Genomic DNA, 24,541 nt, shown 5'->3' on the forward strand with positions numbered 1-24,541 from the left:
ATTATCCGGAGTTGTGTCCCGGCCGCAAACGTCTAGCATTGCTCTTCTTTCGACGTCGAAACGAGGACATACGAACAGTATGTGCTCTGCAGTTTCGTCAACACCTGGGCAGTCAGGGCAGACGGGGACCTCCGCGTGTCCAAACCTGTGGTGGTACTGTCGGAAACAGCCATGGCCTGACAGGAATTGTGTCAGATGGAAGTGAACCTCCCATGGGGTCTCCCCACCCAGCTTGATATGTTAGGAATCAGCCGGTGGGTCCACCTACCTTTCGAGGAGTTATCCCACTCGCGCTGCCATCTGGCAACCGAAGTCACCCTGGTACGCTCGCGGGCTCCTCTGGTGCCACGTAGGTCAAAACACTCCTCGTCCTCCCGGATGACCAGCCCGACTGGCATCATACTCGCTATCACGCAGGATGCGTCGCGCGATACCGTGCGGTAGGCCGATATCACCCTGAGACACATCAAGCGGTAGGTGCTCTCCAGTTTCTGCAGGTAACTGGTTACCCCCAGTGCTTTTGCCCAGGACGGGCCGCCGTACCTAAGAATAGATGCGGCAACGCCTGCCAGTAGCCTACGTCTACTGGCGCACACCTTGGAGCTGTTGGACATCATCCTCGATAATGCCGCCACAGCAGTCGAAGGCTTTTGCACGCATATTCGACATGGCTACCGAAGGTAAGCTTGTCGTCTATGATGACCCCAAGAATCTTCAGACTCCGCTTTGAAGTGATCGCGACGTCTCCCACGTGTACAACTGCATGTTGTGCCGACTTACGGTTACTGACGATAACCACCTCCGTCTTATGTTGAGCGAGCTCAAGGCCTCTCGCACTCATCCAGTCCGCCACAGTGCTGATCGCGTGTTCTGCGGTTAGCTCTACTTCGGGGATTGACTCCCCGTAGACCTCTAGGGTTACATCGTCAGCAAAGCCGACGATCTTCACACCAGGAGGGAACTTTGGCTTCAGAACCCCGTCATACATCAGGTTCCATAGTACCGGACCCAGGATTGACCCTTGCGGGACTCCTGCGGTAATAGGAACACTTTTCTGACCGGCATCGGTCTCGTATAGCAGCACACGGTTCTGGAAGTAGCATTCCAAGATCCGGTACAGTCCCACCGGCAGGCTAAGCCGGTGTAACGAGAGCGCGATGGCATCCCAGCTTGCGCTGTTGAATGCGTTCTTCACGTCCAGTGTCACCAACGCACAGTATCGAATTCCTTTTCCGTTGGATCGCTACCTCTGCAGTCTTGAGGACTGAATTGATAGCGTCCACCGTGGACTTACCCTTCCGAAAACCAAACTGGTTACTCGACAGGCCATCCGTACCCTCTGCATACGGGGTGAGCCTGTTGAGGATGATCCTCTCGAGCAGTTTACCCGTCGTGTCGATCAGGCAAATTGGTCTGTACGCCGATGGGTCACCCGGAGGCTTCCGGCCTTCGGCAGCAGTACCAACTTCTGCCTTTTCCATCTCTCAGGAAACAACACTCATCCAGGCATCTCTGCATAGCTAGCCTGAACATGTTCGGGTTCGCTATGATCGCTGCCTATAAGTGCACTGTTTGGAACTCCATCGGGGCCTGGAGCTTTGTTCATCGCAAGGGTGTTAGCCACTGCGAGTAACTCTTCGTTCGTCACCGGAGCCACCATTTCGGCCACACTCCCAGCGCCTTGCAGCGCAGGAGGAGGCCAGGGACTTGTGGCTCGGGACGGGAAGAGTACTTCGATAATCCTCGCCAACCGGTCCGGTGACCGTTCGGGGGTGAAGAGCCCCTTTGGTCTTGGCCATCACGATCCTATAGGCGTCACCCACGGATTCGCATTGGCACCCTCGCACAGGTTGTCGAAGCACGCTCTCTTGCTGCTCTTGATGGCCTTGTTAAGGGCCAGTCTCGCAGCTTGAAACACTTCCCGGCGGACCGCTCTTTCCTCCTCGGTGCGGGCTCGTTGCGTCCTACGTCTAGCCTTGAGGCAGGCTGATCGTAGGGCTGCAATTTCGGCACTCCACCAGTATACCGGGCGTCTGCCATTTCTTGGCAGGGCTTTCCTCGGCATAGTAGCGTCGCACGCGCGTGATAAGACAGCTATCAGCGCATCCCCGCTTAGACTGTCGGTGTTGGCCTCCAGTCCCAGGGCCGCGGTGAAAACTTCGCTGTCGAAGTGAGTGGTCTTCCACCCACGGACCTGACAGGGATCACCCGCCCTCGGACACTGCACACCATAATTGATCTTGAAGCGAATTGCTAGGTGATCACTATGGGTGTAGCCCTCGTCTACCCTCCAGTCCAGGTCCGAGACCAGACTAGGGCTGACAAACGTTACATCTATCCATGACTCGACCCCATTCCTACGGAATGTGCTACTGGCTCCGTCATTGACAAGCACTGCGTCGAGTTTTGCAAGTGCCTCGAGTAACGCTTGTCCCCTCTGATTGGTGCAGCGGCTGCCCCATTCCACTGCCCAAGCATTAAAGTCTCCCGCTATAACGAACGGGCTCCGACCTACTAGGTCGGCCGATAGCCTGTCGATCATCTGGTTGAACTGTTCCATTGGCCACCTTGGTGGGGCGTAGCAGCTACAATAGAACACCCCGTTGATCTTGGCTATCGCGACACCCTCCGCGGAGGAGTGTACAACCGCCGACCTAGACCCGTCCGCCACCCAGTTGCCGTTGCCGGCAGGGACGTTGTACGGGTCGGACAGGAGGGCGACATCGATCCTCGACTCCGAGACCGCCTGCCACAGCAGCTGCTGGGCAGGTGCACAGTGATTCAGATTCAGCTGTGTTACTTGCACGGCTTTTTCCGATTGGCTTCTCCGAAGGGACACGCAGGCCCGCCCATAGCATGGTTCCGGGCCTGCTTCTTACTGGCGCAGATAAGGCCCCGGGGTGCTTTGTCGCTTCCCTGTGTTTTGTGCCCCCCCCCGCCGCGGCGACGACACTTCTTGTTGGGGTCGGGGCCCTTGCAGTCAAAAGTTTTGTGCCCGGACTCAAGGCACCGGTAGCACCTGTCCACTGAAGGTGGCTGGAGCACGCTTACTGGGCATACTGACCAGCCGATCTTCAGCTTCTTTTCTCGATGACCTTTTGGCGTCAGCCACCGGTAGTCTGAGATAGGCTACCTGCGTACCAAAGAATCCCCCTCTTAGACGTACAGAGGACCGCTCAACCTCTGTGCCGCACTGCTCTTTGACGGCAGAGACGACGTCTTCCGCGGTCGTGACCTCATCCAGCTGCTTACACTGGACTGGAGGGTCACTTCCGCACCCAACGACCTAACCTGAGCGCCGTCACCCAAGACCTCCTGGGCAAGCTTTTTGTAAGCCGCCCCGCTGGATTGCGCGCCACGCTTCAGTACCAAGATCATTTCACCGTTCTTGGTACGTCTAACGCTGCGCACGTCCTGGCCCAGGGCCGATAGGCTATCGGCCGCTCGCATCGATTTAAGGACATCGGCGTATTTGTCCTTGTCGGTTTTCACCAACAAGGCCTCGCCTCTGTCTCTCACTTTCTTCATTGGTCGAGGGTGTTCGACTTCCGCCCCTACTGACCAGTTGCTGGATTCGCATCCCCTTCGGCGGGTACCGATGGCTGGCTGGGGCCAGCTTGTGGCTCAGCAACTTGTGCCTGTCTAGTGCCTTTCGCCTTCTTGGGCATACGCCCTTCAGGCTCCAGTGCACCATCCAGGCGACGCTTCGCCTTAATGGTAGCGCGTTTGGGTCGCTTCTTACTTGGCGTTTTCTTGCCCTCACTGGCCGTAAGGGCGGTCGCCTCTTTCGCCGCAGTAACACCGCTAGGGGAGGAGAGGCCTTGGTCTGCGTACCTTTGGCTATCCTCTCTGCTTCCGCTACATCGCCTGATGTAAGCGACCTGTTCTTGTCTTGCGACACGAACAGCTCGCCGGAGCACCAACAGGCTCTGCTTGAGCTCCTTGTTGGTGTTCTGCCTGCCGCTTACGAACTCGATGATCTCATCGAGTTGCTCGGCCACCACCCGTATCCCGGGTAGTGGCTCGTCAGGCGTGCAGGCAGGGCTACTCCCCACCACCGCTGGAGACTCTTCGGTGCTGCCAATAGCAGCAGCCGTCACTCCACTTGCCCCCTCTTTAATAGGGGACCTCGCTAGGCCCCTTTTGGCAAAGGTCACCTCCAACTCCAAAGATAGGTTTCGTTCAGTACTCATTTCTTATGGGTCCCCCTTGCGGCTGCCGCCGAATCCTACTGGAGTAGTCGCCTTTAGTGATCCCATGGTTATCTATGCCTGCCTTGCGGCAAGCAGGGAGGCCATGCGAGGGTTGACACTTGCGTGTTCAGAGCCAGATCAGCGCAAGTCAGGAAAGGGCATCTGAGCCTACTCCCACCCAGTAGGCAAAACTGGATGGCAGGATTGGGCAGCGTGCTACAAGGCCCGCCACGGTTTTATGGGACGGAAGACAGCCTAGCCATTAGCCCACTCGCCGTTTCGAGTCAGTGTCACCTGACCCTACTAAGAGAGTAGAATGTCAGACTGCCAGCCCTCACTTCACAATATAACAATATCCAAATACGAAACCAGTACACGCAACCAGTATGCCATAATCAGGGTCTTACTGATATCAACCCTGATGTGCCAGTGGCACTCTCTGGGCTTGTGCTTTTGAAGCGGCACACAGTCGCTTTGATAGAGTCTGCTTACGGGCACTTGTGGTTTTTTGGGAGGGGTTTTAGCAGAGCCCACTGCTAAATCCCACCACGCCCTAGGCAGTTCTCCCTGACTCACAGACAGCTGGGGAGGGGTCGTCAAGCCCTTGGACATGGTCCCTGCTGCCCCCTGTATGCCTGTATGCCCAAACCTGTGTATGTACCACCTAAAGCAGCCATGGCCTGACAGGAACTGTGTCAGATGGAAGTGAACTTCCCCATGCCTCCTATTAACCCATCTTGATACGCTAGATATCAGCCGATGGGTCCACCTACTCTTAGAAGAGTTATCCCAGTCCCATTGCCACTTGATAGACGAGGTGACTCTAATGGCTTTACAAGCTCCTCTGGTTCCGTGCATTTCGAACCTCTCCTCATATTCCCGTATGACTATCCCAACATACACGCGATCACACAAGCTGCATCCCGTGATACCGTGGGATAGGCACTTATCACTCTGAGACACGCTAGCTTGTGTAAACTCTCCAGCTTCTGCAGGTTACATTCGACGCTAAGCGCCGAGGCCCAAGCTGGGCCGCCGTATCTAAGGATAGATACGGCAACCCCAGCTAATAACCTGCGTCTGCTGAAGCGCACGCCCGACCTATTGGACAACATCCTGGAGAATGCCACAATAGCTGTCGAAGCTCTCCTGCAGGCGTAATCGACGTGACTGCCGAAGTTCAGTCTATCGTCGATCAACACCCCGAGGAGCTTCACTTCCCACTTGGAAATGATCTCACAGTCGCCAACGCGAACCACAGTCTCCTGTACCGACTTACGGTTGTTAACAACAGCTGCCTTGAGCTCATCCATACCTCTACTATAGCGATCGCGTGGGCCGCCGTCAGTTCCACCTCAACAATCGATTCTCCGTAAACTTCCAGCGTTATGTCGTCAGCGAAGCGAATGATCTTAACACCTGGGGGGAACTTCAGTCTTAAAACACTGCGGTAATAGAAGCACTACCCTCACCTTCATCGGTCTAGTATAAGAGTACGCAATTCTGGAAATAGCTTTCCAAAATGTTGTACAGGCCCACCGGAATGCCGAATCGGAGTAACGAGAGCGCGATGGCAATGATGGCATCCCAGCTTGCGCTGTTGAATGCATTCTTGACGTCGAGCGTCACAATCGCACAGAATCGAGTTTCCCTCCGCTTGCGTTGTATCGCTACTTCCGCAGTTTTCACAACCGAGTTGATAGCATCCACCGTGGACCTACCCTTACAAAACCCAAACTGATTGCTTGGCAGGCCGTTCGTACCTTCGGTGTACGGGGTCAGCCTGTTGAGGATGATCCTCTCAAGCAACTTCCCCGTGGTGTCCAGTAGGCAGATTGGTCTGTACGCCGATGGGTCACCGGGTGGTTTCCCGGGCTTCGGCAACAGCACCAGCTTCTGTTTCTTCCACCTATCGGGAAAACTGCGCTCGTCGAGGCATCTCTGCATGGCTGTCCTGAACATGTCTGGGTTAGCCATGATCGCTGCCTTCAGAGCGAGGTTTGGCACTCCGTCGGGCCCCGGAGCTTTGTTCGTGTCAAGGGTTCGGGCCACCGCAAGCAACTCTTCGTTCGTCACCGCTGCCACTTCAGCCGCACTCGCGTTCTGCGGTGCTGGAGGTGGCCAAGGACTTGTGGCATGGGACGGGAAGAGAACCTCGATAATGCGATTCAACCTTTCCGGCGACCGTTCGGGAGGCGCCAGCCCCCCTCTGGTCTTCGCCATTACTATCCTGTAGGCATCGCCCCAAGGATTAGCATTGGCGTTCAGGCATAGGTTGTCAAAACACTTTCTTTTACTACTACTGATGGCCTTGTTAAGGGCCAACTTCGCAGCTTTGAACGTTAAGCGGCGTTCATCCCTTAGTTGCTCAGAGCGAGTTCTCTGCATCCTTCGCCTAGCCCTAAGGCTGGTTGACCGAAGATTACGGCAGTCTAGCTAATATCAGAAGGACAACACACCCCACGCATCCCTTAGCTGGTGGTTGCATATTTTTATCAGTAGAAAGACAATTTCCAATGATCCATTATCCCATGATAGCATAATTTATAGCATAACATTTATCAGCCGGCACTTGGTGGGAAACCTCTCCAAGATGCGAGGACTTTCGGTCATGTCTGTCTCCAAAGATGTGTAGACGTCGAGGGTCTCTTTTCGATTATTTTTAATCGACCACATGATCAACTAAAAATCCCGTTCACCCTCGATGGCTCGCCACAACCGAAGCACTTCCCACGAGTGCGTTTTTCTATACTGATTTCTAAGGCTGCTTCTTTCGAATGGCGATCACTTTTTAGTATGATCTCGACCGCATTTCCGCTATTTCGCTCGCAATTCCATCCAATAGCGTTTCGCAAGTCATCATCGCTAGATAAAGTCTTGACCAGATTTTATCACTCACCAATTGTGTCTACCCCTACTGATGGAATAGAAAAATGATGGATGCAATCCGGGCCCCCATGAATCTTTTGGCCCTGGGCCCTCTGTCAGTGACTCGCCACCGTGCTTTGGTAGCTCTCTTGGTAGGGCAAAAACGCAATATAAAACTTTTTTTTTTCATTGTTGCATGTCATAGAACTGAAAAGTTCTTTATTGTAGAATTATTTTAAATGAATTCGAAATATTACAAAAAAAATGTAGCTTATTTCATAGTAAAACGTTGTGAAGGTATTTGATTCGATACGTGATTGGTGGCTTACCAGTTCACCATGCTTTAAAGTCTACAATCACCGCCACATTAGTGGCATAATAATAACAATAAGCATAACGATAATAGTTTATAATAACTGCATATCAAGAAATTGTACAATTTTATTTGAGAACAACAACTTATACATTAAACTACCGGCACAAAATTGCAATGAATTAATGAATTCCTCCACCTAGCTCGCGGTAGTCATTTGTTCTCACGACTTCACCTTCCGGAGGCGATTCCATCATTCAAGCTGTCTACCGTGCCGACCATCGGCCACCTCGTACCTGCACTCAACCACCTAGTAAATCACGAGCCGAGAGCAATTAATTTATTGAAAATACCTAAACGCAACGGCAATTATTATAAACAATCATCGACATTAGCAATAAAGCCATAGAGAGTCGTCCGAGGTACCGCCCATGCCACAGCCCGTGCGATTTGGCCCGGGGTTGTAGGAGTCTAAGCTGCACAAATCTTAGCACGCTCGCGCCACTTCGGGAAGTTGTGCTCAGCTCAGAACCTTCATCAGAACACTCGCGGAACAAATCGCCAATACAATCTACTTCCAGTTGTAATGTCTCACCACGTCGTCATGTTTGTCGATGACTAACCCACATGTCTCAACATCGCATTTCGAACCCAAACAGCAAATAAATACCCACCGCAGACCCTTTTATATCTAGATTAACTCCGGTTCCAATTTCGTAATACAAACAATAAAGCTCAAATCCGGCTCCGAGATAGTTACAGTCGATCGTCACCCACCTTTATTGACCGTTAAGCAATCAATTCTTGTGCACGGTTGTAGATCTGACATCGTCGATAAAACAATTGTCCTCATTATTGATCCATTCGTTTGACTAGCTGGAAAATCCGTGTTCCACATACCTACCATCTATCGATACTGGGTAAATAAAAAACCACCTGTTGGTATAGTATCTCACCGGAAATTGGAATTAGAATAACAATTTTTCTAACAAATCAAAACTATTTGCGTGGAAAAGTCATCCTTACTGTAATCAATACCAATTTTCTCGGCACTTATTCAACTTGGCACTATGGGAATAGGATCTGATTTTTTTGACCAAATGAATCTTCGAAAAGTTTAAAGAATAAAGCAAACAACCATAACCGTTTTGGAAAGCAAGTCTCTCATGAGAAGGTCCTAATAAGTTAAATGTGTGTGTATACTGAAAATTATTAGAAATCTGATCTTACACCATTTACTACATTGGACTGTACGACAAATATTGAAATTATTAGTTGCATATTTCGTAAATGCACTTGGTGCTCCCTGAAGCGATGAAGCCACGCATAAACCTTCGATTGTTATGCAAATTCCTGCCACCATTCAAATGCGGTTGTGACACAAACCTAGAGGTTCCCAACATGGGAAAAACACAGTCCCCCATCAGTTCAGCAACACTTCAACACACCGTATTCGAGGTTGGCCCCACTTGCTGCTGTTATTGCTGTTATTATTATCTGTCATTTGCTATAAATAACCATACGTGGGAACCACAGTGGGGCCTTCCACAGTTTATCGGATAGTTGTGCAGCTATAAAGTAGTCCTCTATGAAGACGACAAGGTTCGAACTACTGTCCGTCCTAAGATTTTTTTTTTAAATTTTACTATGTTTCGTTACCCACATAATATACAAGTGCATGAATTTTGTTTGGCATAATAAGCAATTAATAACAGTGAATACTAAACTGCCTCGGGACAGCAATGGCTCGGTACAGGTACGTAGCGCCAGCAGAAGAAGAAGAAGAAGGAACCACAATCAATTGCATCCATGCAATGTGGGGCCTGATTTGTAGCCGCTGCTGCTGAAGCTTCGCATGCCTAAGCGAGCGAGCCAGTATTGTAGCATGCAAGCAAATGCATTCAATAAGGCAACCCGAGTCAAGGTGCACTTACGAACGGTTCGGCGAGAACTATATCGGGCACCGTGGAGCTATTTACATGAAGCGAGATGCAACCTAACCTGCTGCCAGCTCGTTCATTGTTGTTGTTGCTGCTGCTGCTGCCACTGCTATTGCCGGTTGGATCCATATGTGTGATCAATAACCAATGGAGGCACACGGTGAGGAGGCTCAAAAATCTCCAGTCAGGTGCAACATGCTGCCTACATGGTACCTATTTTGCATTTCCATCGAGCCGGTGTAAGTTGAGAGCGTCCATTATCTGCGGGGGATGGGGTAACGACGACGTGCTGAAGTTTTCCCAGGTGAAGGGATGTATTCAGTTATTATTATTTTCGAACAGAAAAGTAAGTATTACCAACGGAAAATTCTTTTGGATTTTCTAAGTTATATTCTTTTAAACAGAATTTATACTCGTAAAAAATTAGCACTTTTTGAAGAAATAGTTTTTAATTTACACAAGAATTTCTTTTGTGCGTCCACGGGATATTCTTCTGTAACAGGAAATTCCTCTGAATTTCGGATAAATCGGTCTTAAACTGTGGTGTTAGAATTGGGATCACTGGTTCCAACCTCACGATATCGGGAAATCTTTCCAGCATCTGTGTATTTCCACTGAAGCCACCGCAGCCAACGTAATAATAATAACAACTATTATGATCACCATCCCTTTGCAGCTGAACTTGGATAGGCGGAACATAGGCAAAAGTCGTAGTAGAAAAATTCTTGCGGGTGTGACTAGTGCGATATTTTCTCTTTGGTCCAAAGAGATCACTCTGTAGGGTAAGACGGTATAATGCGCCCCACCTGGCCAAAACTAGAAAACTATAACTAACCAAGGGTCAAAATCAGTTGGTACCTTTAAATATGGGAAAATGGTAAATACATCATGAAACAATCATGATTACCCTTAAACAATTGAAAAATGCTCCTTAAAAAATCTGATCAGTTTTCCTCAAATTATTGAACAAATTACCATGGAATATATAAAATGCTCCGTAAACATTTGAAAAGAGTACCGTAGAAACGAAAAAAATGTACAGTAAACAATTTAAAATGCTCCTTAGAAAAACATAGATTTGCTATTTAACTAATGATAATTGCGCAGTATTTTGATTTAAGAATTATTGTGAAATAGTTGAAAAAGTACCTTGAAATTGGCTGTCATAAAGAAGAATCTTATGCACCATTGTATAGCCCCTGGAGTATGAAGCTGATTGTTTTGCTTGGTAACCCTATTCAACAGAAAAATGCTCCGAAAACTAAGGAAAATGCTCCCTAAAAAGAAGAAATACTCCTTAAACCAATAAAAAATGCTCCTTAACCTGAGAAAATGCTCCTTAAACTAAAAACAGTGCTCCGTAAAAAAAAATGAAATCCTCCATAAACTTATACAAAATGTAATCTTAGCCTACAAGCAATTCAAAGCATTGTTGAAGAAATTGTGCACCAGACTGCTCATAGACAAACAGACGTCCCATACAACTGCACATCGCATAAACATGCTTGACGATACGAATTTCATTAAAATCACATTGCATATTTTTAATGCTAATAGGTTTATTCATCAATTTCCTTGCATAACCACAAAAGATATCTTAGTTACAAGATAAATATTGTCGCTTCGGTTCCCTTTGTTCTGCTGACCGAAACATGTTGGGTACCGAACTGTCAAATTGTATGTTTTTTTCCTTCATTGACATTTAGCACCCTATCCTCGCCAGCAAAAGATGTTCCGGACAGCCACGACAGCGACAATTTTTATCTTGTAACTTGAATATCTCTTATAACCGCCCACGGCATGAGGAACTCGAAATTGTCGAAATCTGCGCTTACAAAATTTTCTAAGGAGCATTTTCAATTGTTTACAGTACATTTTTTTCGTTTTTACGGTACACTTTTCAAATGTTTACGGAGCATTTTATATAGGTATTTCAAGGTAATTTGTTCAATAATTTAAGGAAAAAATGATTAGTTTTTTTAAGGAGCATTTTTCAATTGTTTAGGGATAATTTCATCTGTTTTAATGGACAATTTTTGGGCTGCCTTTAAATATTTGTAAAACCATCATACTATGTGAATGTGAAAGTATTTTTGTATTACATAATGAAAATATTGGCAAAATACAAAAAGTGTCAGTTTTGATGTAACTTTCAATGTTTGTTTGCTCAACATTCTGGAGTGACGCTAGCATACTCTCCGCAAAGCTTGCACTGGAACACTCAGTTGGGCAACAAAATAACTTTTCTCAGTGGTTAATCTATATAATAAAAATGAGTTGAGGTTTCCTTCCTGACGATTTAACTCGCGAACGGGTTGACCGTTTTGCAAGAGTTTTTCCCTGATCGATTCGTTTTGGGATCCGCAAGGTTTGTATATACAAAAAGTTGGTAGATTTGGCGGGGAAATGTAAAAAAAAACATTAGAATACACTTTTGGGTCAGCTGTTGAGGAAAACAAAAAAACGCACGGAAATTGATCTAGAGTGCGGTGCTGCAAATAGTACATTGTGACATTTGCAACACCCAAGCAAAGCTGGGTTTCTTTCGCTAGTATGATATAAAATTGCTTCCATCTTCAAACATGTTTCACTGGTCAAAATACCCCAGTGTAGGCAGGACGATATGCTCTAACCAACTACACACAAGAGCGGCGAGCTTGCAGGAGTTGCTTCCAAATTATATGGAAACTATTGAAATGTAATTCAAAGCTGCATAAATGGACTTATGTTGTTTTTTTAGTGTCAAGCACATAAGGATTTGTAGCTTTTGTATTATGGGATTGATAAAATACTAATAAAGGGCTTCGAAACGTCTTTGCTTAAGGTGTAGGCTGACCAGATCAAACGGGACCAACGCACTTGCAAAACGGGACATGTCAAAAAATCTTGTGATAAAATCCAAGAGATGTGTAAATTTCAAAATTTACGTGCTTAATTTTCATGTTCCGTATATAAGAAATGAAAAATATTTTAGAGTGAATCATTTACCACCATAACATTCTATTGTATTAAGTTAGTTGTGGAAAAATACTAAACTACAAATATTTCACACTTCAGAGAGCGGACAAATCCACAAAGGAACAGAAAATTACGCATAAGCAGCATAAATGTCAAATCCAATCAATTCACAGTCCTTTTTGATCGAAATTGATTTAAATGACGCTACAAGTAGCATTACACCTTGGGAATTGGTTTTGTTCCTATGTTCTCCCAAAAAGCGGGACTCATGCAATTTTGTCGTGAAAAGTAAAAATAATCCTTGCCAATTTATAGTCTGGTTTACAGCTCGGACTCTTGGAGAATTCCGCCAGATATTATTTTAAATTGGGCCGCTTTTCTAATTTTTCATAAAGGAATAACATAATAAATCCCGTCCACACACATGGGAGAGAAATTTGCAGACAAGCTCCCAATGTGAAGTAAGTGAGGACCTTAAATCTAGCCTTTAATACGACCAAATTTTCCCTCGGTTCGAAACTGCCTTAAACTCGATTTTGTTCAGAATTATTCAGAAAGACTTTGAATGGTTCTTAATGTTTCGAAATGAATAAACTGATTGAAAAATATGTGGTAAACCAAATCTGAAAAAAAATTGCATACTTTGGAAGATTGAACTTGAACTTAATCTGAAAAATAGAATGTCTGTTCCCGCGCTTCATTTTATTGACTGTTTTTCAGGAAATAATTGCCTACCAAGTTACTAGTTCCGTTCAATCTTCTGATGAAATTGGCCAAATTTTAATGTCTCCGGAAAAGCCACTGTTGTCATTAACTTTTAAAAACCTTAAAAAATCGATCAATGTAAAATGCAAAACGGCATAAAAAGCATTCTTTTAAAAGTAACACTAATAACATAACATCTCACACTTTTTTATGGGATTCTTCCTTTTTCTTTGTTGAGAGATGAGCCAGCCGAGGGCTGCAGATCCCTCTAATAAAGACACAAAATGAAATCATTTTCTATATACTTGATTTTAGATTCCTGCCTAAAATACTGAATTTGTATGAATAATATTTTGGAGCTCTTTGGGAAAATGAAAAAAGGGACAAATTGAGGATTTTTTAGATTACGACGGGGCAGCACAAAAAGGTCTAAGAAACGGGACTTTCCCGTTAAATACGGTACTTATGGTCAGCCTATTAAGGTGCCCCACCTTTGCCCAGGCACTCCCCTACACTTTAAAATCAGAAATTGTTTCTCCACTATTTTTGCCTCAACCAAGGCATCCACTATTTCTTGGATGACGATGTCGGTGACTTGGTTCTTCAATAACAGTTTCAAAAACAACACACTTAAAATAAATCGCAGATTTCTGTGAAATTTCACCGAAATCTCAACAGCAGAACTGTTCGGTGAATAATTCTACAGATTTTCGGTGGTTTTGACAGTTGAACAAAGGAAAAATCGCAGAAAATTTGGTGAAATAATTACCGAACAGTTCTGCTGTTGAGATTTCGGTGAATTGAAGCAAAATTCGCTTCACAACGACTATCCCCCTGGCTGACACAAAGACCTGGATCGATTATGCATATGTACAACATGTGATAGATTTAGTTCGGAAAAGGTATTGGAGGGTAACCGCCCCTTCGGTGGGGTTTGATCTCACGAAACCAGTACGCTAGACAGGAGCTTTCCCTACTAAGCTACGAAGGGCCTCCGTCATCCTCCGCAGCTTAGCGGTTACTGATGAAACCAAATTCCCAGCACCGGGCACCAGCCGAACTCTCGCAATACATTTTCAGAACTAACTCTCTCATATGTATTTTTGTACAATGCCAACCAAGTAGGATGAGTATTTAGTATTGTCTGGCTCCTACACATTTGCTTGATCAGCAAAGGTGCTCGATGGATTAGGGTGAGATCCCAGCCCGACCACCCATCTCAGATGATTGGGACCGCAGTTCGAGGACCTCATGAATAATCCCTGCAACCTTGCAGTTGTTATATATTGTCTTGAAGATTAGGGCTTGTGTCGCTAAATATGACAGTTGCATTCATCATTGATCTCTTTAGCTGCATATATAACTGTGTAGTCCCATGGTCGGAGGAGAGCAGGCCTTCCATGTTTCCTCCTGGAATGTAAATCCTCCCTCCCTTAGTGACCAAGCTATCCGGACACCTTAATATGGGTCATGAAACATATTTCTATCCCAAACTGCACCGCAAACCGCAAACATCAAAGTCAGGGGGTTTGTTTCATGACGAATAAAAAATTGCATTATCACAATTTTCTACAATTCTTTTGATTCGAAAATATGTCAACTAACGAATGCTTCATTGCAGACAGTACGATGTGATGATCGCTTAGTAGTCTCGTAGGGCAACGAATATTCACCTTTGAAGCGGAGATAGATGTTCTGTATATCTGTCTACGACCCATTTGCTCGCCGCTAAATGGAGAACTCTTCCTAATAATGTTTTGATGTTTATTATTTGATCTACGAATAATATGAATGAATAAGATTTTCAAAATTCTACAAGGAATCACTCCAAAAACCATTATGTTTTTGTTACAGTTTTTCCGTTAAATATATCATTAACATCATTGGGTTAAGTTTGATGAAAAAATTCTGGAGTAGGGTAGACTTGATCCTCTTTTCTGGTTTTCGATGTATCACAGCCACAAATAAATAAACATACGCGATTTACACACAGACTCTCTAAGAAATATAGTATTTAACTTTACTGATATATGACAGTCCTTAAATTATTGTTGTTATTGATACACAATCGATTTTTTAGAGTGCTGTCAAAAATCTACTTTTAAAATATTCGGGGGAAATTGATCCCTCTCCAAGAACTTGGTTTGATAAAATTAGAAAGGTGCCATCAGATTTTTTAAATATTTTTCCTTCAAAATACGCGCAATTTTCGAATTGCTGTGCGTATACATGAACGATTTTTGTTATTGGATTCGACAGCACATGCAATTTAAAAATTTGGGGAAACTTGATCCCCTTTCTATGATATCTACGCAATAAATAATTTTTCCTGCCAACCCTTCATCAAATCTGTTAAATCTACAAAAAATAGAAACCTGAGAACAGATTTATATTTTTTGATTTTTTTCGCCAAATTTTTGTATGGGTGACTAATGGGGGATCAAATGTCTCCATATTGAGGCAATAACTCCAAATCCAAATATCCTAAAATATTCATGGAATGTTGACATTTTCATTTATACAAATCATTAAGCACATTTTTGGCTTTGTGCTGTGAAAAAACGAAATTATTTGGTCATTGTTATGAAAAGTTATTCAAATTTTGCGTGGCCAATAAAAAAATCTTTAGGAAGGTCAAAATATACAAACCGCCCTGCAGAATAAATAAGGTTGTCAATCCAAAAAAAACGAGCAATGGGTAATGTTTTCAACATAACCGCGAGTAGACGTAGGACTTGTATAAATGTAGCGTATTTACATTTAACTTCTAACTTTTGGATCTTTGGAGTTTGATTATAGTATTGATATTGGAAACGACAACTTCCATGAATTATTAGCAATTTGTTTATTGTTAAACTTCTTTAAATAAAACTAATAATCAAATACATAATTAGAATTAAATTGTTTCTAACTTTTAAGCCCTTATTTACTCAAGCAAATGTAGGGCATTTATAGATTTCTTATTGATGATAGTATTTGAAGTTTAAAAATTCTATTTATAAAATTTTGGGCAAAATGTGCTATTTTGGAGGAACTATCCCGTTTTCCAAACAAAGAAATACAGCACCAATTTCGTTGCTTCTTTTTGCTAAAATGCTTGCTTACTGCTGAAAAAATCCCAACAATAAGAGCAGTAACCCTATTAAAATAGAGGAGGTACTGCTAATACATCAACAAAAAATTATTTAATGTTCTGATTCCAAACTCCGAGTCTACATCAAATTTAATAATACAATTTCTCAGAAAATGAAAAGCAAAGAATAAGATAAAGTTTATTTAAATATTCTTCTGGAAATTATTTTTTGCGGACTTTTTTAAAAGATTTACATGTAATACAGCGAAATTTTTTAATCTAAAATGGATATTAACACTATTGCTGATTGTGCATCTTTAATTGCTAATGCCTTCTGCAAATAAATGAAAGTAATTTATTTAATCAAATTTTTATTTTCATCATTATAGTTGATTTTTTTTGCTGGGGAATCAGAATTGTTATAGTATAACCATGTTTTAATGTACGTGTCGTTTAGTGACTCGTACCCATCCCGGGATCATGTGGATTATGAAACCAATCACTTTTCGTGTATGAGCAGACCAAATATCTCTAATTTTCTTCTTCTCCATCCACCTCCGCTGCCATCACTGCCTCAGCCAACATCGGCCTCTAGCCGTGAACTCCGAGCGATGCGATAAGCGATTGCATCCATCGCAACCGACATCACTGCATCCAACCATCATCAAGCACAGAATGACAAAAAAATGCGCCCACTTCTTTCATGCATATTCGCAGACCGCTGGCGACTGCATGCTGTGTGGGTAAACACAGCGAACGAACGAACGAAACAAAAAATGCGCGAGCAAAAAGAAAGTCAATTCGCGCTGCTGTCACAAATTGTAATGACTCGCACACGGCAGGCACTGCTTCTTTTATACACAAAGAAATTCTTCCGGTAGACCCGAAGGCCCGTGACATACCGCATTCTGATGTCCATGTTAGGAATGCACGGGATTGATTACATATGAAATTTTTACTGGCTTTACCAAGAATTGAAATTTTCAACAGCTTATCGTTAATAATCTTAAGTTTCAATGAAATAGAAAAATGGTGGAGAGTGTCCGAGTCGATTGATATATAAATCTAAAAAATCCATCGAAAGATAAAGGCGCTAGTAGCGTTCAAAATCTTCCCTTCCAGCGTAACGCTCTCGATTTTCAAAAATCTAAATGACACCCAGTATAGTAAAGAAAGACGTAAGTCCTACGTCAATAACTCACCACATAAAGGTCATTTGTCTAGAGGATCTATACTAAAAAATACGCTAGAACAAAACTACTTTAGTTCTCGATAAAACAGGGGGTGATCAAGTCTCCCCGGGGATCAAGTTTACCCACCTTCCCCTAGACTAGTGGAGGTTTTACATTTACTATTCGACATGGCAATAATCGGCAAACTGAAAATGTGTTATTATCTAGGTCAATGAATATCTTTCATTCGGTATACATTGAACGTTTTTGCTATTGCACAATGAGGACAAATATTTTAAACGATCTTTTGAGAGTTGGCGTACATTGTTGAAAGCTTGGGTGGGTGTTACACATGAGAAAGTCGATACGAGATTTTTGCCATTCACGCATTTAAATTATACGAAAAAACCGTGTTGGCGTTATTTGGGAAGATAACATTAAGCTTTTGACTGTCCGACGATAGACAAGAATTGCTAAATTTTCCTTTGAAAGGGACACTTGGTTCGAACGTACATTCAACCGCGAAAGGCAACAAAAACACAAACCTTCGGGCAAAGTAGAGAGATATAACATTAAGTAGGACCAGCTTAGAAAAAGATCATCATTCGCTGCCCTATAACTAAGCGATAATCATGCTTTCTGAAATAAAACATTCGTTAGTTAAAATCTATTCTAATAAACATAATTGTAGGTAGGAAAAAGTGAATTTTGATTGTTTGTTGATGAAAAAATAACATATTTTGGGTTGTCGTTGGACGCGAATAACTTCAATGGATGCTTGGACGAAAAATTCAGTTCAGTGTCGGGAAGCAGTTAACTTCAAATTTGTTATAGCAACCGCCATTATGGCGAGCGTGGAAAGCTGGTATGGTAGATTTGATTTCACTTTTTGCGCAATTCAACAATAGACTTTGAGTCAACCCTGTCACTAGCTTCTCTAAAGAAAAGGAAATATTGAAATAGTCAGATTATTTTCAAAGCCTGAGGTGTGGTGAGGTGCAAGCACTCGTAAATCAGAATATCTGCTAGAGGAATTATTTTGTCACTCCCTGCATTGTTACAATGCAATGCAGCCAATTAGATTTCACGGCTTTGAACAGTAATTGATGTATTTGCAATCACTACTTTCTTTCGCATTTTATCTTTTATTTTACTCTTAAAGACTTTACTACTTTACTACTTTAAGACTTACGCTACGCTTTAACATTCGATCTCGCGCTTTGTAGCATTTTATACAACAGCGATGAAAAAATCTACGACACAACGAACTTGAAAAAAAACCTCGCACTTCTAATATTGCAATAGCATATCAGTGCAAAATATCATTCTCCTATTACTTCTTACAAATTGTGGGGATTTAATGAGATTAAAATTGTCTGAATTAGCTAGCTTCTTCTATAAACTTATACCAAAATTTGCATTTATACAACCACGCGTCATTCAAGAATGTGCAGACCAATATCTACTAATTTATATACATTTTCTTCTTCTACTGACGAGGAAAATGATGTTTATCGATAGTATTCTAAGTAAATTGTGAACGAACAAAATTGTTAATCAAATATAGGCGTGACGAAGTTCGCCCGGTTTCGTTTCAATGAGTATGGTACACAAAGATTAAAAGATTGAAAGTTATTTTATATTTCTGGAAAATTGTGCATACCACCCTCACGAAAAAGGGACCATTTCCCTTGCGCAAGCCAGCATGCTTCTACAAGTGCTCAATGTTGGTCCAGTTCAGCGACAAATGGCACACTGTTGTAATAGATTTTAAAAGGGGTATACAATTAAACCCCCACCACTTCCAGTCCCTCTTGTCACGTACCTCCGATATGTCTAACCACTTCATTCACCGATCGATTTGAATAGGAATGACTAAGCAGCTCACATTTCCTGAGACGATTCGAGCATGCATGTGTCTCAGCACTACCAGACTGCCAATCTGGGCCACTTGTCGTCCACCTGGGGAAGGCAAACGAGCGAGCCCCATGGCGGCTGATATGGCTGATACACAAACTCCCTTGTGATTGCAGAGCGAGTGGAGATCTGGCGATTCGAACCCACTGATTACGCCAGGTGGTAGCTAATTAACAAGCTAGTCGTCATTGCCGTAGCATGATTCCGATTTGCCACTCCGGGTGAACACTTGTGATTAGAATGTTCGTTAAATTTAGCAGCTATGTAGACGCTAATCACACACCTTCTCTTTCTCGTATCGTTTTCCCACAGAAGATCAAACTCCTGCCTCGTCTTGGTGGTCATCACAGGTTGCTGACGCTGTGCCGTCACCGAAGAACTACTTCCAGGCCACACATGGACTGGTGCAGACACATCCGGCCCTGACGAAAAGTCAGGCGCTGCCACTGACGCAGCCCAGCCACACGCGATCGCCAGTCGTCGGATCCCTATCCAGTGGGTTCCCCTCAATTGCCAATTCCAACCCGCGGTCACCGTTCCGCCATTTGGACTTCAGCAGTAGTGCCACCGCCGAACTGAGGCGTAATCCAAGCCTTTCCGCGCCCGATGAGTGTGCCCGAGCTTGCCGCGAAGGAGAACCACCAAGAATTTGCTACTATCACTTCACTGCCGAGTACTACACCGTTTTGGGAGCGTGAGTTTTATTTAAAAAAAATATTTAGACCATTTTAATGAAATGTCTTCACTTGATTCATAATACAAGTTAGTACTATTCCATTTAATGTCACCATTTGATGGTGGAATTAAATCGAATCACCCAACCGAAGATTATTAGATTTTCTAACAATTCTGCATAAGAACCTACCAAAGCCTGTATAAGAACTGGACATATTCGAAAATGCTAGATTCCTATACAAATATTGTATGAGATCTTACAATTTTGCAAGCTTTTCTTACAATATTTGTTTGTGAGCTTACATTTTTTCTATAAGAATCTAACAATATCGCATATGCCCAGTTCTTATACCAGGTTTTGATAGGTTCTCATGCAGAATTGTTAGAAAATCTAACAGCTGGTTGGGTACACCCATTTTTTTTTACACGGTTGGTATTCTTTAATTTCCCGGTTAACCTGATTTTTCACAGCTTTTTAAATACCACCTGAATTTTCTTTGATTTTTTGTGATTTTTTTCGCGGGGTTAACTCATCATTTCATCAACGCTAAAGGTCAGAATCAACTAAAACCAACCCGTGTAAAAAAAGAACCGGGTGTAGTACTAACTCGTCTTATGAAAAGTGAGCGTAAGTTTATTTTTCTATCGGGTGATCGAAATTAACTTCCTCAACATCACATTTTCACAGGGCCTGTCAAGTATGTACCCCGAATGCCACGAACACCGTATGGAGCCACTGTCAGTGCGTTTTGGCCGATGGTGTCGAGCGAGGTATCCTGACCATCAATCGTATGATTCCCGGACCAAGTATTCAGGTTTGCGAAAACGACAGAGTTGTGATCGATGTCGAAAACCACATGGAAGGTATGGAGTTGACCATTCACTGGCACGGAATCTGGCAGCGTGGAACACAGTACTACGATGGTGTTCCATTTGTGACGCAGTGCCCCATCCAACAGGGAAATACCTTCAGGTATGTATGAATTGGGACCAAAAATTATTCTTTATGTTAACCTCAAACATGCTTACTCAACAGATATCAATGGACTGGTAATGCAGGTACTCACTTCTGGCACGCGCACACCGGTCTCCAGAAACTGGATGGTCTGTACGGAAGCATCGTCGTCCGTCAGCCTCCGTCCCGTGACCCTAACTCGCACCTGTACGACTTCGATTTGACCACGCACATCATGCTGGTAAGCGATTGGCTTCACGAGGATGCCGCCGAACGATACCCAGGTCGTCTCGCCGTCAACACCGGTCAGGATCCCGAATCGATGCTCATCAACGGCAAGGGACAGTTCCGTGACCCCAACACCGGTTTCATGACCAACACACCGCTGGAAATCTTCACCATCACTCCCGGACGCCGGTACCGATTCCGTATGATCAACGCCTTTGCGTCTGTATGCCCAGCCCAAGTCACCATCGAAGGACACGGACTAACAGTCATCGCCACCGACGGAGAACCAGTGCTTCCAGTGCAAGTCAACACCATCATTTCATTCTCAGGTAATTGGCTCAATTATGTTTGAACTGCTGCATTATTGCGACGCGGCACTTGAATTGGGGTTGCACAGTTGGAACAATGGCCCCTATCGCGCACAGCTGAGGGCTGCTCCATTGGGTTTCCCACATGGAAACCAATTACACTTAAATAATATCGACCATTCTTGTGAATTGAGCCACTAACGAGCCAGCGTGGTTTTGCTGGCTGGCCGGGTGTTACGACAAATAATTTAAAGCTGACAGTTAAAGGGCCGGCTTGGAAAATTCCACCGGTTCAATAACTTGGCGTTGGTGGCGTTTGAAATTCAGGTCAAACTCTACTACCAGCCGACCTTTTGCTGTGTTTTGTTTCAATTAAGGGAAGCACCGAAGAGCGCTGTTGATAGATGATGTGTGCAGCACTGGACCTGGTCCACGAGGTGCCAATTGCACCTGCCTGCAGTAGCGTTTCGGTTGGTGCACAAAGTAGAACCATCAATCAAAAATACACTCGACGGGGGATCCGATACCAGCCGTAACAAAAATACCGGTGTGGAATCATACTAATAAAGTGAATAATGACTTTTACTGCTCAGTTTTCATCAGGGCAGGGGGTCCAAACGGAATTATACCAAAATAACATGGAGCACAAAAAATATCTTCATTACCTATTACAAAAATCTACGGTGGAATATTGACAAAAGATAATTGATTTTAAGCCTGTAGATGGAATGGATCCCTGAAGGCATATTTTTTTTATGCGTTTCAATGATCGAAGCTTATTATGTAACATATTTACTTCACTTGGTAAAACATTTAACTAAACAAGTTAAACCAAATCTGTTCCCAAGTGAGTATTATACCGCTCTTGGAGAGAACGATTTAGTTTTCAATAATGCTATAATGCCATTATAAATCCGATTATGTTACTAGGAATTAGTGCTGACTGGTGAATGACTGTTCTACGAATGGCATATGGCATATTGAGTAAGTTTTATTGAATCCTAATCAAGTTATTATGCATAATTTTCATCACTCAAAAATGTTATAACCACTCGAAGTTATAGTGAAATTGTCAAAAGTTCTGTACCTATTTTATTAATTTTCACAATAAATAAATTCATATCGAGCATGTGTGGATTCAATTGTACAAGATTTGGAAAGCTCATCAAAATATTTCATGGCAGTCTCTCTTAAGCAGAAGAAAACTGTTGCACAGTAAATGAATAATACGCAATTGAGAAAGAAGTTCCTATTTCATGAGTAAAGATACATTTTCTTCAAGTTGTAGATATTAAAATGTATTAGGGTAACCGTACCCTTAGTGGAGGTAGCACCAATAGTGGAGGTAGTGGGGTTTTAATGAGATTTATCATATTTATACAGTTTACAATGGTTTCAGTTGATGCGTCGTGCTTTAACTATCCTGTTAAATGCAACTTATCTTAAGATTTCGCTTGAAAAACTATTGAAAATAATGATTTTCCTTAACAAAATTGACTCCCTTGCACCTATAGTGGTGCAACTGTACCAATAGTGGCGAGTCTCATAAGAAACCAATGGATAGCACCACTATAGGAACCAAAATTAATTTTTACCGCCACTAAAGGAACAGTGTACCCATAGTGGTGCAAGCAATATTTGGTAATTTTTTATGTTAAATGACATCTATTTCATTTTTGTTAGCAAATTTACTAGTTTATCTATTGACTAAGACATTAAAGCAGTAAATTTCCCATAACTATCAATTTTAAAAAATTATTCTCTTTTGTGGATCTACTAATACCTCCACTATTGGTACCGTTACCCTAGTAGAGCTTATTTGACTCTCCTGTTAAATTTCTCACATCCTACACCAAATTCCCACCTTTTTCAATGACATCTTCAATTTTTATTTCTGCTTCTTTCTGCGGCTTTCTGATAAAGAAACAATTGAATTTAAGTAAGATTAACAAAACAGGTGTAAAGAATGGCTTTTTGATCACATGAGAAATCTTACTGTCCGGATCCAGGAGACGGCTACCGGATACAGATCTATCAAATCATGATCACTATTTAAAATATGGCTAATATTGGCCATCTCCACAAAATCAGAATGCATTCGATTGATTTTAATATTGTTTATTCAAACCTTCTGAGGTAAGGTAAAACATGCAAATTTTGACATTTTTGAAGGTTTTGAATTTTGTACAAAATTTACAACACGAGGGTCTGATATTTCATGCAGGTAAAATACTTTTCAATAGCTTTCTTTTGTACCACATAATATGGTGGAGGGACCTTTGCAAGTATTGTTGTGAGAAGTGTCCAGTATTGGGAGATGTCCTGTGCCGGTGGATTCCCCCTACCCATAAATAAAATTTCTTCAAATAACATTTCTGGAGGCATTCCAAAGTAATTTCAAAGGGGGGAGTTTCAAGAGGAATTTCGAGGGGGGAGAAGTTCTTGGAGGAATTACGGAGGAATTTCGAGGGATTTTTCGGGAAGAATCCCTAGAAGAATTTCAAGAAGAGTTACGTGGAGAATTTCGGAAGAAGTTTTTAGGGAATTTCCTCAGATTTTTCGGAGAAGAGTACCCGGGGTAAAACATGGAGGAATTTCTAGGTGAATTTACTAAGGGGCTTTAGGGGGTGTTCCCGGTCGAATTCCTGGCGGATTTTTTAGGAATTGAGCAAATCCTCATGCTGTTGGAATTTCCGGTAGTATTTTTCGGGTAGTATAATTTTTGGGGGGAAGTTTCCGGATCATTTGTTTGATAATTTTCAGCGATATTTCATGGGAAATGGCTGATGGAATTTGCAAAAGAATTGCTGGCTGAATTTTCTGAGAAATTCATGGATGAATTTCTGAATGAACTCATTGAGGAGAAATTCCTGCTATATATATATCCATGCAACTTTAAGCACAATTATAGAACATTCGATACGATCTCTGAGTTGAAAATTCCTACAGGCGTTAACTTTTGCCTATAACTATAGATATGGTAACCGTAACTGTGTGATCCGTACATAAAAGCACGAGGCTTAAGCGCCACTCCATAAGGGAGACCACGGTCCAATTTAATTTGCCCGGATGAGACTCTCTCAAGGCGAGTCCATTTAAATTTTCCCGATAAGGATTTATGGATCGTCCAGCCAGCAACAACGAAATGTGCCGAAATTGGTCCACCCTATCTTCACATCAATACCGTACAGTCACCTCATACACTCAAAGAATTGGTGAGAACCCACCAGAACCTA

The 24,541-nt window shown here is 43.2% G+C and overlaps 1 protein-coding gene across 2 annotated transcripts in view; it reads left to right on the forward strand.

Moving 5' to 3' along the window:
- Positions 1-24,541, forward strand: part of LOC134210861 (uncharacterized) — a 537,480-nt gene that overhangs the window by 413,163 nt on the left and 99,776 nt on the right. For both annotated transcript variants that reach the window (XM_062687235.1, XM_062687236.1), the window contains exons 2-4: positions 19,452-19,833; positions 20,503-20,787; positions 20,851-21,326. In XM_062687235.1, the coding sequence (XP_062543219.1) occupies positions 19,452-19,833; positions 20,503-20,787; positions 20,851-21,326 (1,143 nt within the window). The remainder of the gene's footprint in view (positions 1-19,451; positions 19,834-20,502; positions 20,788-20,850; positions 21,327-24,541) is intronic.

Source organism: Armigeres subalbatus, chromosome 2 (assembly GCF_024139115.2).
Source record: "Armigeres subalbatus isolate Guangzhou_Male chromosome 2, GZ_Asu_2, whole genome shotgun sequence".
NCBI classification, from domain to species: domain Eukaryota; kingdom Metazoa; phylum Arthropoda; class Insecta; order Diptera; family Culicidae; genus Armigeres; species Armigeres subalbatus.